At 37.1% G+C, this 15,591-nt stretch overlaps 1 protein-coding gene across 3 annotated transcripts in view; it reads left to right on the top strand.

Annotated features, from left to right (window-relative positions):
• TXK (TXK tyrosine kinase) overlaps positions 1-15,591 on the top strand; it is a 61,321-nt gene that overhangs the window by 32,020 nt on the left and 13,710 nt on the right. For all 3 annotated transcript variants that reach the window (XM_027544441.1, XM_027544440.1, XM_027544439.1), the window contains 3 exons: positions 8,583-8,662; positions 9,584-9,711; positions 13,258-13,332. In XM_027544441.1, coding sequence (XP_027400242.1) covers positions 8,583-8,662; positions 9,584-9,711; positions 13,258-13,332 — 283 coding nt within the window. The remainder of the gene's footprint in view (positions 1-8,582; positions 8,663-9,583; positions 9,712-13,257; positions 13,333-15,591) is intronic.

Below are 15,591 nucleotides of genomic sequence, written 5' to 3'. Positions count from 1 at the left end.
GAGAGGTGAATTATAAATACTCAGCTAAAAATGTTTTATTACTTCCTGGTTTTTTTTTTAGTTCTAAAATATTATTACAACTTCACTGCTACTACATTTTGTATTAAAATAGATTAATTTATATCAAATCATGTTTTCCATTGATTTTCACCACAATTTCACATATCTTTCTCCTGAAATGATTTCATCTCTAACATACCAAAACTGCTTCATTCACTCCAAAGTGCATTCTGCCAGAAGGGTCTCTATTTGAATTGCCTGTTTACATTTGCATCAATGTCAGTCCAATAGATTCTCTGTCCTCCTGAGCTTAGCTTAGACTCGTAAAAAGCACAGATACAGAAAAATACATGCAGCTGCACTTTCATTCTTTGGGAACAAAAGGAAGAGTGGAGCAGCCAAAATATCAAACTTAGATCAAAACTGCTCATTTAGGTCAAAACAAAACAAAACTGAGTGTAGTTTAAATTTCCAACTGACGGTAAGTATCAGCTGTGGGTAAATGCATAGTCAAAACTAGAAAGTAGCTGAGAAGTATGCATGTCATTATGACCTGATGTTGAATGTTGAGGAAATCTAGTAATATGAGTGAGAAAAAAATCAGTTCTGTAACTCAAAACTCAGTGCCAGTAAAGACCTATGACACAGGGAAGATGCAGTTAGTAGTTGGGGGATAGGCTGAGTATGAGGAACACAGACCTCTCAGGGGCTGGTGGGGATGGAGGTTGGAGGTCTGGCCCGGTCTCATTGGCTACAAGGAAAGGGAACATGACAGCAAATGTGATATCTGCCTGGCATGGTGACATTATATATTGGTTCAGAACGGACAAGGAAGATGTAGTGATAAGCAGACAGAACTGGAGAAAGGAATGGACAATTCGGTCCACAGAAAGCAAGCTTGTTACAGGCAATATGGCCCGAATCACTGGGCTGGCCGGGTTCTACATGAGGTTCTGCATCTGAGAGGAAGCCAGAACAGGGTGAGAATCTGACCTCCCTACCAAGAGTAGAATGGGGCATTTTGTAGCAAAACCTCCATACCCACAACCCAGATATCACAAATAGTAGCACTGATCATAACATTCTTTAATAAAATAAGACATTACAGAAACTGTTGAGGCCCACCCTCTCCCTTATCTTTTTGGTCCTCACTTCTCAGAGGCAACCACAATAGAGGAGCATGTTCCCATTTTGTCCATGGGTTTATACTTTTATCACATGTATGTGTATAAACAACCTATAGTGCTATTTTATGTGTTTTAATATTTGATGTCAAGGAGAGCACATATATGTTGATTTTTTAACCAAACATTGTATTTTCCTTTTAATTCATAGGCATATAGGATCAACACATACCTTCAAGTATTGTGTACTATTTCATTATGATTATATAAAAATGTATCAATTTTACTGTAGATAAACATTCTAATCATTTCTAATTTTTTTGCTCTTACAAACAGTGCTGCAAAGAACATCCTTGTGCATGTCATCTTTTATACAAGGGCAAGGGGTTCTTTGAATTACACTCCAAAATGGAATCATCTGGTCAGAGGATATGTGCAGATTTAACATGACTAGATACTGTGTATTCAAATCAGGATTCAGTACTTAGACCAATTTATACTCTTACAGGGAGTGAAAAAGCTGATTTCCTACATGGGCTTTTCTCATGGCTCAGATGGTAAGGGATCTGAGATTCAATCCCTGGGTTGGGAAGATCCCCTGGAGGAAGGCATGGCAACTTATTCCAGTATTCTTGCCTGGAAAATCTCATGGGCAGAGGAGCCTGGCAGGCTACAATCCATGGGGTTGCAAAGAGTCAGATACGACTGAGTGATTAACACTCACTCATATTCTTACTAACAGTGGGTAGTTTCACATTTTTCCCCCAATTCATTGAGTGAAAAATTCTGTATTTTAAAATGTACATTTCTTTGGTAAACAGTTCAATTGAAGTAACTTTCCATTTGTCTTTGACCAGTTGTCCTACTTCTGCTGTTACATGCCTGTTAATATCCTTTGCTCATTTTTCTATAATGTGTTTGGTTTTTTTTATACTGATCAATATGTATTGTACTTAAGAAATATATTCCGAATACCAATCTTTCGGCATTATGTGTTACAATGATATTTTTTGGATTTCTGGCTTTCTGTAAACTTTAGACTATTGTCGTATACAAAAATTTTTAAATGTTAATGTCAAATCCCTCAATATTTTCCTTTATGATATCTGCTTTTTGTTTTTATTTAAGAGATTCCTCTCTTTTCCGAGGTAATAAAGGAATTTTATATTTTTCATTAAATGTTTTAAAGATGTGCTTTCACATTTAGGTCTTTAATCTGTCTGAAGAATGTATGTATGATGTTTTAAATACACACATATTTTTCCTATATATCTTAAAATATTTGTGTAATTTACATATTTTCCAATTTTTATTTTTAAAATTATGCCTGGCTTAAATTTCATTTGGTTATGAGTCATTTAAAATATATATTGCTAGTTTGGCTATCCTCAATTTAGCATTTTTCCTGTCAAGTTCAAAGTGAGCCCGGCTTCTAATTTTCTGTTCTCTTTGTCTGGTTTTGGTATAAATGTTATCCTAGCATCATAAAATGAGTTGGAATGTGGGGTTTTTAATCTCTTTTTCTAGTCTCTGAAATTGTTTATATCAGATAGATGTTATTTGAAGGTTAAAGTTTCATAAAATAGTCTGGCAAAGACCACATCTACCCTTTTAAGAAAGAGAAAAAAATACATAACTCCCTTCTCCACTTTGACCACTTTGAGTAAGTAAATGGAAGTTTTGAAGAAACCATTTGCTGTACACTCATCATGGATTATAATTAAGCCCTCGTTTTGACTAGCCTGTTGACCATACGGTGAGTTTTTGTACATTCCAGTTACATAGATGTTCCCTTGAGATTTTGGTGAAATTTAAGGGAGGCAGAAATCTGCATTTGCAGTAAAAAAATGATTGGTCTGTTTTTCATATTTAAGGGGCATGTGGCTATTTTCATACTAATTTTGATATCATATGCATTCTTTTCATGATTTTATTCTGCCACTATAAACATATCAACAAAAAAGTTGTTTCCAAACTGCAGTTTTTAAAACCTGGGCTTTATTAATAGTAGCAATTTTGAATATGTAAGGTTAGAAGCTGCAATAATCAAGCACTAGGTGGCACCCAGTTATCTTAACATTGGAGATATTGATACAGTTGTCAATTTTTTAAACTTACTTATTTTTAAAAGTTTTATTAGAGGATAGTTGCTTTACAATGTTGTGTTAGTTTCTGCTGTACAGCAAAGTACATTTTACTGTTTTAAACAATGAAGGTTTCTCTGGCTAGTCTCCCTTTTTAAGAAACTTTCTGAAAATATATGTTTTGTCTGTATGAACTTCAGAATTACTTTGCCTTGTTTAAGAAACCTTCCTGTTGTTTGCATTAAATTTAAAGATTAATTTAGGGAAAATTATTTGTGCATTACAAATCAGTGTGGTTTGGGGACCAGTTTGTTCCAGGACGTATATATTAGTTATTCACATAGAAAAAAATCAAAATTAGACCTAAGCCTCAAGCAAAAATTGATATTAGATTGATGAAAAACCTAATTAGAAAAAGCAAATGCTTTTGTATTTTTCAGGAGAATTTAAAGGTTTTCTTCATTTAACTTTTGCACATGTATTTTTAAATTTATATTAAAATAATTTATCTTTTTGTTTCTATTATAAATGGGCATATCTTTTTATTTTTACTTTTGAAATCTCTTGATTTCTATGAATTAATTTTGTAACTGATGACTTTGATGAATTCAAAATTTTTTTTTTTTTTATAGATAAGAAGTGGATTTATTTAGAGAGAGACACACTCCACAGAGAGAGTATGGGCCATCACAGAAGGCGAGTGTGGCTCAAATATTTTTTTGTAGTAGTTTTTCAGTTGATGCTCTTAGGTTTAGGTATGTAATCTTAGCAGTAGCAAACAGATTATTTCAACCCTCTTTTACAATTTTAATTCAGGGTTCTAATTTCTGCCTCATTTAATGGCACTGGCTAGTTTCTCAGAACAGTTTTAAATACCACTGCTGACAGTGGCCATTTCTTTTTTCCTAATTTTAGTTAGAATGATTTCCACATAAAGCACGATGCTTGACTTGGGACCAAAGTAAATAAGGGCTATTGTGTTAATATACATATATTCCCATTTTATAAAGAATAAAAAAAACCCTTGATAATAGGAATTGAAATTAAGTGCTTCTTCAACATCTATGGAAATTTTCGTGAGATTTTTCTTCTCAGATCTATTACATGTTGAATCATATTAATACAATTCTTAATGTTACATTACTTTTACATTCTTATATGTAATCCCTCTTGGTTATGGTGTATTATTCTTTTGTTGTGCTGCTGGATTCGGTTTGTTAGTGTTTAGTTAGGGTTTTTCGGAGAAGGCGATGGCACCCCACTCCAGTACTCTTGCCTGGAAAATCCCATGGATGGAGGAGCCTGGTAGGCTGTAGTCCATGGAGTCGCTAAGACTCGGACACGACTGAGCGACTTCACTTTCACTTTTCACTTTTCTGAATTGGAGAAGGAAATGGCAACCCACTCCAGTGTTCTTGCCTGGAGAATCCCAGGGACAGGGGAGCTTGGTGGGCTTCTGAAGTCTATGGGGTTGCACAGAGTCGGGCACGACTGAAGCGACGCAGCGGCAGCAGCAGCAGCAGTTAGGGTTTTTGCTTTGATACGAGTGAAGACTGGTTGGTAGTTTTCCCTTTTGTGCACAATCTTTGCTATGTTATGGTATGGATATTGAGCCTACTTTGTATGATCTGGAAGATTTTTTCTTTTCATAAGCTCTGGAATTATTTAATTGATCTATCTACCTTTTTTTAAAGATTTAGTAACATCACAGTGCAATGTAGTGCTTTTTAATGTTGAAGCCCTTATAAAACCTTATCTGCTTTTCAATTTATTAGGTCCATTAGATTTCTAGCTTTTCTGGAATCAATTTTAACAAATTTTATGTTTTTCTAGCTAATTATCCATTTTATTCAAGTTTTCAAATATATTACATAGAGCCAAGAAGATCCTTTAATTTTTTTCTGAATCCTTGTGACATTTTTAATAGATTTCCTCCACTATTTATTAATTAGGTTAACTAGTAGGTTAACTAGTAGGTTACCTATTTTATGGTTTTCCCCTAGACAGCCAGACTTTGAATGTAATTACTATCTATATTATACTTTTGTTTTTGTAATTTGTTATTTTCTGATTTTGCCTTTATTCTTTTCTTCTGCTTTACCTGAGTTTATTTTATAATTCTTAACCTACTTGAGTTGGATATGTTTATTTTGTATTCTTCTCATTTATTGATATAATAAGACTGTGAATTTATTTCTGAGTATTGCGTGAACTATATAGCAGAGGTCCTAATAAGTAGTGTGTCCGTATTCTAGATTTTTTCATTTGTACTTGAATCTCCTTTTTTATTGAAACACGGTTGACTTACAATATTGTATTAGTTTCAGGTGTACTACATAGTGATTTGATATTTGCATACATTATGAAATGATCACTGTAAATCTAGTCACCACTTGTCCCCATACCGGAGAAGGCAATATCAACCCACTCCAGTACTCTTGCCTGGAAAATCCCATGGACGGAGGAGCCTGGTAGGCTGCAGTCCATGGGGACGTGAAGAGTCGGACCCGACTGAATGACTTCCCTTTCACTTTTCACCTCATGCGTTGGAGAAGGAAATGGCAACCGACTCCAGTGTTCTTGCCTGGAGAATCCCAGGGATGGCGTAGCCTCGTGGGCTGCCGTCTCTGGGGTTGCACAGAGTTGGACAAGACTGAAGCGACTTAGCAGCAGCAGCAGCAGTCCCCATACAAAATTACTACAATATTATTGACCACATTCTTATGTTGTATATTACATCCCTGTGGCTTATTTATTTTCTAACAGGAGGTTTGTAATTCAATCCCCTTCACCTAGTTCATGCTCCCTACCACCGCCTCCCATTGGGCAACCACCCATTTGTTCTCTGTATCTATGAGTCTGTTTTTGTTTTGTTTGCTTTGCTTTTTAGATTACACATATAGGTGAGATCATATGGTATATGTCCTTCTTGTTGTCTGGTTTATTTCACTTAGCATAATACCCTCTAGGTCTGTCCATATTGTCACAAATGGCAAGATTTCATTATTTTTTATGGCTAAGTAATATTCCATTGTATATATATATACCACATCTTCTTTAGCCATTCATCTATCCATGAATACTTAGGTTGCTTCCATATCTTGACTATTGTAAATAATGCTGCTATGAACATGTATCTTTTCAAATTAATGTTTTTGTTTTCTTTGGGTGAATACCCAGAAGTAGAATTGCTGGACCATGTGGTAGTTCTATTTGAGGAATCTTCATGCTATTTTCCATAGTGGCTGTACCAATTTGTAATCCCACAGAGTACACAAGGGTTCTCTTTTCTCCACATCCTTGGCAACACTTGTCTCTTTGATAACAGCCTTTCTAACAGGTGTGAGGTGATATCTCAAGGTGGTTTTGATTTGCATTTCCCTGATAATTAGTGGTGTTGAGCATCTTTTCACAGGTCTGTTTGCCATCTATATGTCTTCTTTGGAAAAATGTCTTTTCAGGTCCTCAGCCCATTTTTAAACAGAATTGTTTGTTTTTTAATGTTGAGTTGTATGAGTTCTTTGTATATTTTAGGTACTAACGCCTGATCAGATGTATCTTTTGTAAATATCTATTCCCATTCAGTAAGCTGCCTTTTCATTTTGTTGATCATTTCTTTCACTATGTAGAAGCTTTTTAGTTTAATGTTGTCTTGTTCATTTTTGCTTGTTTCCTTTGCTTTGTTTCCATTTTTCCTTGTCTTCCTTTTGAGAAGACAAATCCAAAAAACATGTAGCTAAGACCAACGTCAGAGAGCATACTGCCCATGTTCTTTCCTAGGACTTTGATGATTTCAGGTCTTACATTTAAGTCTTTAATCCACTTTGAGTTTATTTTGGTACATTGTGGGAGAAAGTAGGCCAGTTTGATTCCTTTGCACATGGCTGTCCAGTTTTCCCATTGCAGTTTATTGAAAAGGCTGTCTTTCTCCCATTGTGTATTCTTGCCCTTTTTTTGTCACAGATTATTTGACCATATAAGCATGGGTTTATTTCTGGGCTCTCTACTGTACCACTGGTTAAAAACTCTGACCAGAAAAGCCTTGTCTCTTGGTAAGCATCTGGAAGGAGGAGACAATGTATTATGTTTCTCTTGAGGGGTCACATCATGCTGTTAGGGTTGTGCAGTTCTCTCCAGTACTTCATAAATGTAAATGTTCATGAGTTTGACAAGATCTGAGATATTTTCCTCTGCATGAATGTAAGCAAACTTAATAGAGGTAAAGATTTATTTAGAAAATAATATCAAGCAAACCAAACCAAGCAGTCCAACCTTCAAGTTTATTTAAAAGCAGTTTCAAAGAATGTCAAAAGTGTTAGTTGCTAAGTCCTGCCTGACTCTTTGCGACCCCATGAACCATAGCCTGCCAGACTCCTCTGTATTTGGGATTTTCCAGGCAAGAATACTGGAATGGGTTGCCATTCCCTTCTCCAGGGAATCTTCCTGACCCAGGGATCAAACCCAGGTCTCTCACATTGCAGGCAGATTCTTTACCATCTGAGCCACCAGGGAAGCCCAAAGAATGTCATTGGGGATCCAATTGATAATGAAAACATCAAACTTACTACAATATTCTTCCCTCTTGCCATGTCTCCCTCTGTGTCTCCTATGTCCCTGCATGCATGCATGCTAAGTCATTTCACTTGTATATAACTCTGCAACCCCATGGACTGTAGCCCACCAGGCTCCTTTGTCCATAGGGTTCTCCAGGCAAGAATATTGGCGTGGGTTGCCACGCCCTTCTCCAGAGGATCTTCCCAACCCAGGGATCGAATCTGCATCTCTTGTGTCTCCTGCATCGGCAGGCGGGTTCTTTACCAGTAGTGCCACCTGGGAAGCCTGTATCCTTAGAGCAAACAAAATGGTTCTCCTTGCTCTTCCCTCAAGACTTCTCCAAGTCTATTCTCTTTCCATCTGCATCATGAACTGGTCTTTTTTCCCCATTCCTCAGCTTCCCAGATGTATTTCTCCCTGCCTCCCTCACCCCCACTTGCCATATTGTTTCTTTTCCTGTAAAGAAAAATCCTGTCCATCTGTCTCAGAGTTCTTCTTATTCATCAGCTCTTTTATCTATTACTTAATCAGTATATAAAAATAACTAAATAGTGGGGTACAAGGTTGTCAAATGAAGTATTAGAAAAAATCATGAGCGAAGTTTTAAAATGCTCGCACATTGCAGATTCTTATCCCAATTTTATTTTATTTTATAGGTATGACATCTAAATCTGTAAGAATTTAAAAGATAAGATTGTGTGTACTTATAAAAACAGTATCATCCTTCTATAGTCAGTATAGCTTTAGTTTTCATTATGGAGATATTTGTCTTTCTTCCAGATAAGGAATAAACATGTACAATGAATGAATTGTTTTGCAGTCTAAAGAAGGTGCATTTATTGTCAGAGATTCAAGACATTTGGGATCCTACACCATTTCTGTGTTTATAAGAGATAAGAGGTAAGCAATTGTGATTTTGGTCACTTTAGAAATAACAGTCACTGGGATAGTCATTGTTAAGGAGACACCATCGCATAGAGAATGGAAGTGAGAGCCTAACATAGAAAATTGCTGGCCTGGATGTTGGGACAACTAATTGGTTCCAATTTTATCCCCTAAGAAGCTCTGTGTGTGATATTAAATATAAGTTACTTACACTCTCTCGTCTCCTTTTCTCAAGTATCAGGTAAGGAGATTTGATTAGTTGTAGCACACACTGCTGATGCTTTCCTCATATCCCTTGTTTAACCCCAGGGTTTACCTACAGAGAGCTCTCTTGTATGCAGAAAGCTTCCTGTTTCTTTCTTCCTGAGAATGTTCTTTGCCTACGGGTTCTCGTGGTGGGCTAGAAGTGACTAAGAACATTGTAGGGGTGACCCTCCATCCATGTGAAATAAGGGATAAATTCCTCAGCTTCTTCGCACTTTAGTGGGACAACTCCGAGGTGTGTTCCACGTTTCTCTCATGGCTTCCTAAAGGGTTTAAGTCCCACTTGCCCATAACAAACCTGCTCATCAAGACACCCTATGCTGGTTTTCCTCTTTTCTTTGTCTCACATCTCTCACAGGGCATTTGTTTACTCATTGGACTGATACCTGATTCAGTAGATACTTATAAGTGTCCATTACGAGCTGTACGTTTTTGGACACTAGACGTTACCTAGACATCTTTGGCTGAAGTTATATTTGAATCTAAGACCCTAATACTATAGCTGTGGAACTTTCCCAGCAATGGTGAGCCACCTGTTTATTGTAATCCTATCTACTTTTCAGTGTGTAGTGAGGATACAAGGTTTTAAAGTCGAGTCCTGTTGCTTAATGATTGACTTGGTTCCAAAGTGATCTTTTGCTTGTTTACGAACTCACATTTTATTGGTTGTAGAGATATGGAGGCTACCATCAAGCATTATCAAATTAAAAGGAATGACTCAGGAAAGTGGTATGTGGCTGAAAGACACCTGTTTCAATCAATCCCCGAGTTGATCTGGTATCACCAGCACAATGCAGCCGGTAAGTTGGAAAATTCAGGCTGGGAAAGTTGGGGAGCCAGGCCCCAGGCAGGTTATGTGTCTTTGGTCAGACATTTAACAGGAGCAAATGTCCCTGTAGAAATGTTTAAGAGCTTGAAATACAACCTGTCTTCTGAGAAGTTCTCCTCCTCAGGAGAGGTGGAAATGTTTTTTTGTTTTTCTAGTCAGAGGGGCAAGAGGTAGGTTGATTTTCCACATTTCTGCCAGTTTAGAAGAAAGATACATGACAAAGATTCAAAAGGCCATTTAGTCACTATACGTTTGTTCTTGAAATTTACATGGCGCTAAATGTAATAAAATTTCAAATGTCTTAAAGAATCATGCTTTTTTTCCTTTGCCCCTATAAATTTGCTCTCTAGATAGTTACAGTAGAAAATTACCCTTAAATGTCTCATTCTCTGTATTTCCTGTTTGGAGAGCAGGCATAGTCTTTCACAGTTATAATCTGACTTAAGTATACCATACCAGAGTCATATTTAACCCCCTCCTCTTGCTGTTATTTGCAATAATGGCTACTTTTGCAAACCTATCATCTGTGGAAAGATGTAAGATTCCAGAAAGTTCCATCACAATTACAATCGCAGCTCTGACCTTCAGCCCTCATTCAGTCTATCCTGGACTACTCTGAGTCCAAGGGGAATCTCTTTACCTCAACATTATAGAATTGGGAACCCAGTGCAACTTTCATACTGTTTTGATTTCTTGATGCTCAGTACTTTTTAAGATTTTTCTCATGAAAAGTTGTGTTGACAAAAAGATTCCCTTTTGGAAAGCAGTCACTTTTCCATTATACTGGTTTTTTATATCAGGAATAAATCCATGGAAATTTTATGCACTCATGGGCTGAGTCCACCTGGATATTCCTGGTGGTCACTGGGCATTTGGTTAGAGAGGAAGTGGCAATGTGTTTGAGTAAGGCCAGTGAGGACGTATCTGTGGCCAGAGATGGAAACCCTTAGAATCAGATCAGGTCTGAGTTTTCTTCTTCACACTCTTCTTTCCTCTTCCTTCAAAGAAGAAATTTAAGAAACTGAGTGTTTGTGGTGGTGAGGTTAAAAAAAGTACTGAGGCAGATCAGGATGTGCTAACCTAAAAAGATGTTAGTGAAAAATTGTTTCATAAAGGAAAAAAAAAAGTGCAAAACAGTATATTTATAGCCTCACTTTTGTAGAGTAATACACATTCACACAGACATGTGTGCCTAGGAAAATTCTGTTAAAGTTTAGATAATAATTTTTAAACTAATAAGATGATAACAGACTATAAACTGTTAATGTTTACCTCTGCGGAAGGAGACTGAGGGTAAGGAAAACTTTTATTTTCTGCTTTGTAGATTGCCCTAGGGATTTTTAAATTACAATATACATATATAAATTATTCTTACAGTGTGTGAAATACCATACAGATAACTTTTAAAATTAAAGTTAGATCAAACAATAATAAGATGAAAGATAGGAGTTGAAAACTAATAACTATGGCTGTTGTTAGAGAGAAAAGAAAGTAGAAAAGAGATAAGACAAAGAGGAAGAAAAATGATAAGAGGAAAGGCACAGGATCCAGAAACAACTAGTATTTATTGAAGACTTACTTTGGGGCAGACCCTATTTATGTCTACTTATTTATTTAATCCTCAGAGAAATCCGATGAGGTTGATACTGTTGACATCTCCATCTCACAGGTGAGGAAACTCAGGCATAAGTTGTGCTCAAGGTCACACCATTAATAGGTATTTGAGCCAAGATTTGAAACCACAGAAATCTATGAAACCACTGGAGTCATTCAACCCACTGGCTCCACAGTCTGTGTTTAATGCCTGATGTCTTTTCCAGAAAGAAGTAAATTAGATTTTTGGAGAGACCATTTTAGAAGAGGCTTGAAACCCATGACTAGCCCATCTACTTTTTGACTTCTGGTCAATTTAGCTCATAACAATCCATTTCCTTACCAGAAGTAAGGACAGTGCAAAGAGAGTGACAGACTTTTTTTGTTTCTATCAGAGAGATACATTGTCACTAAACTATTGGTTCAGTTCAGTTCAGTTCAGTCGCTCAGTTGTGTCTGACTCTTTGTGACCCTGTGAATCGCAGCACGCCAGGCCTCCCTGTCCATCACCAACTCCCGGAGTTCACTCAGACTCACGTCCATCGAGTCAGTGATGCCATCCAGCCATCTCATCCTCTGTCGTCCCCTTCTCCTCCTACCCTCAATCCCTCCCAGCATCAGAGTCTTTTCCAATGAGTCAAATGTTTGCATGAGGTGGCCAAAGTACTGGAGTTTCAGCTTTACCATCAGTCCTTCCAAAGAAATCCCAGGGCTGATCTCCTTCAGAATGGACTGGTTGGATCTCTTTGCAGTCCAAGGGACTCTCAAGAGCCTTCTCCAAAACCACAGTTCAAAAGCCATCAATTCTTCGGCGCTCAGCTTTCTTCACAGTCCAACTCTCACATCCATACATGACCACAGGAAAAACCATAGCCTTGACTAGACGGACCTTTGTTGAAACTGTTGGTAGTAATTCACAAAATAAAAATATTTGCAAACAAAAACTTTGAATTCAGAGGGAAGTGTTAGGGTGTTAAAGCAATTCCTCTTGTGTTTTCTATTTGGATTATGTGTTATGGAGTCCCAACTCAATGAGGGCTCTAACTCCAACTAGGTCTTCAGAGTCACTAGTAGGCATGCTTTCTTCTGTTCAAATTTCTACCATTCTCCTCAAAACCCTCTTTCCAGTATTACCCACTGCCCATCAGCAAATTGCCTCTCTACTTCACTAAGAAAATTGAAGTCTAAGAGGTATAAGCTATGTATAAAATAAGCTACAAGGATATATTGTACAACATAGAGAGTTACAGCCAATATTTTATGACTATAAATGCAGTATAACCTTGGAAAATTGTGAAATACCTTATTGTACAGCTGTGACATATAATATTGTGCAGCTGTGACTTATATAATATTGTGCATCAACTATATTCTGTTTTAAAAAATTAAAAGAACATCAAAGTCACCAAACATGAGCTATCTCAATCTCATCCTTTTGCTTGCCACGCTCTTACCCTCATCTCACTCCCTCCAGCATACAGCATATTTTTCTATAGTGAAATCTTGGAAATAATTTTAAGGTCGATTTATAGTCATTGATGTACATCGATTATATGTTGAGTGTAAGAAGCTTATAGCAAAACATTTCCATTTCCATGAAACATACAGATGTGTATATATGTTCAAATATAGAGATTTTTGCAAAGATGGTCACAAAAATGATAACAAAGTATCTCTGGATACTAAGATTTTGTAAGGGACCTTTTCATTTTTGTATTTTCTTGGCTTCTTTAACTTGTGTTCAATGAGCATATACTATATTATGAAAAGTCTTTTTCAAATAGGAAAAATAACCAAACAGACTAGCTGTAGAATACTTTCTCTGGCTGATCTGTTTAGGGAATGGTTCCATCTTCTGGTATATTTGGCTTTTTCTCTTGTACCAGGAACTAGAATTGAAATGCTCGTTTCTCTTTCTCCCCAGGACTCATGTCCCGTCTCCGTTACCCAGTTGGTCTGATGGGCAGTTGTTTGCCGGCCACAGCTGGTTTTAGTTATGGTAAAGTATGCATGTGTGCTTAAGTAAAAATCAAACCAGTAAAGAGTCTACCCCAAGTTTTCTCTATGTTCTTTAAATTCTCAGCTCTTTTGAGATGTCTGTCTTGAAAAATGTTTTCTCCTCAACGTTTAAATCTCCTTTCTGAGATTTAAATGCATCTCATGAGGGCATTTAAACTTTGGGGGGAAATATTTCACTTTTCTTCAAATTTCATTATACATTATTTGGAACCTGTTTGATAAATTCAAATTCTTTTTATCTGAATGATTGGGTTGTTGCTCTCTGGTTATGTGGGTGACTGGGAAATGACTTCTTCCCAATGGGACCTACTAAAATAAACTGCTTAATCTGTCCTTTTCACCTTTTCAAATAGAACTTGGGTGAAGTTTGAACTATTTTCTAGTGAATGTGGTAGTTATGAATCTATAAGAATAAATAAGAGCCAAAGAATCTTTCTTTCTAATTTGGTGATATTTTATTTCCTTAAATTTATCTCACTATGGGGACTAAGAATATGCTTTAAAAAAAAAACCACAATTATTGTGTAGCAGGTACCCAGGACTCAGTCTCTGAATTGGGATGGAAAAGTGATTCCAGAGTGTTATGTGTGCTTAGATCATTTCTCTGCTGCTAAGTCACTTCAGTCGTTGTCGACTCTGTGCGACCCCATAGACGGCAGCCCACCAAGCTCCCTCGTCCCCGGGATTCTCCAGACAAGAACATTGGAGTGGGTTGCCATTTCCTTCCGCAATGCATGCAAGTGAAAAGTGAAAGTGAAGTCGCTCAGTCGTGTCCAACTCTCAGCAGCCCCATGGACTGTAGCCTAGCAGGCTCCTCCGTCCATGGGATTTTCCAGGCAAGAGTACTGGAGTGGGGTGCCATTGCTACCCCATAAATACTACATGTTTAAAAATTCTATCATTAGCAATTTATCCAAGTTAAATATGGTCCTCATTCATTAAAAAAATAAACTTTTCAATATTTAAATATTCTTAACAGTATATAGTTCATAGATCTAGAGTCTGATTAATTTTGTCTAATTTTGATTACTTTATATAAACAAAATTCAACACCGTGCATACATGTCTGGCTTCTTTCTCCCACGGGTCCATGAGTGGATTCACTCGTGGTGTCGACTGTGGTTGGTCCATCTGTGTGGCGCTGCACTGCTCTTTTGTGACTATACTGCAATGGGCTTGCCCATTTTTCTTTATATAGCCATTTGGGTTGAACCAATTTTTGGCTTTTCTAAATAATATTATTATGAACATTCTTGTATGTCTTTTGATAAAGTTTAATCACATTTATGGCCAGACAATGTTGGATGTATACTTAGAAGTAGATTTGCTGGGTCATAGAGTATGCACACACTCAGATTTAGTCAGTTTTCCAAAGAGCTTATCCCAAATTATATTTCAATCAATGACATATGTGAGTTTCAGCTGTTCCACATCTTTGTCCTTGCCAGTGTTTCGTATTCTTGTGGTTTTGTTTGTTCTGGCTTGGTTTTTGTTCATACCCCACTCCAGTACTCTTGCCTGGAAAATCCCATGGATGGAGGAGCCTGGTAGGCTGCAGTCCATGGGGTCGCTAAGAGTCAGACAAGACTCAGCGACTTCACTTTCACTTTTCACTTTCCTGAATTGGAGAAGGAAATGGCAACCCACTCCAGTGTTCTTGCCTGGAGAATCCCAGGGACGGGGGAGCCTGGTGGGTTGCCGTCTATGGGGTCACACAGAGTCAGACACGACTGACGCGACTTAGCAGTGTATGTGTGCATATCTCATTTTGGTTTAAATATGCAATTTCCCTGATCAACTTTTCATAGGTTCAGTTGCCACTTTGGGTATTCTCTTTTGTGAGAGAAAACTCTATTCAAGTTTTTATTTAACACTTAACAATAGGATTATATGCCTTTTCCTAGTTGATTTATTCTTATTTTGAAAAGGAAGTCTTAGGTTGGTTATGTATTTTAAGAAATATCTTTCCCCAGTCTGTGGCTTACTTTTTCATTTTCTTAATGGGCTATATTTGATAAATAAGATTTTATGAAGTATAATTTATTAATATTTTCTTCTATGGTTATATTCTGTTGAATAAATCTATGCCAATCCCAAGGTCATGACTATATTCTCCTATGTTACTTTAAAAACACACCTACTATTGGAAAGGAGAGTACCTTGCAAAGCCCGATACAAGGGTCCATTAGTCCTTATAATTCTTTTTTGGGGGGAGTAGAGGAGAATGTGCTTCACAGCT

This window comes from Bos indicus x Bos taurus, chromosome 6, assembly GCF_003369695.1.
Source record: "Bos indicus x Bos taurus breed Angus x Brahman F1 hybrid chromosome 6, Bos_hybrid_MaternalHap_v2.0, whole genome shotgun sequence".
Classification (NCBI taxonomy): Eukaryota; Metazoa; Chordata; class Mammalia; order Artiodactyla; family Bovidae; genus Bos; species Bos indicus x Bos taurus.
The sequence above is the reverse complement of the archived record's forward strand: the minus strand, read 5'-3'. Positions and strand labels throughout refer to the sequence as shown.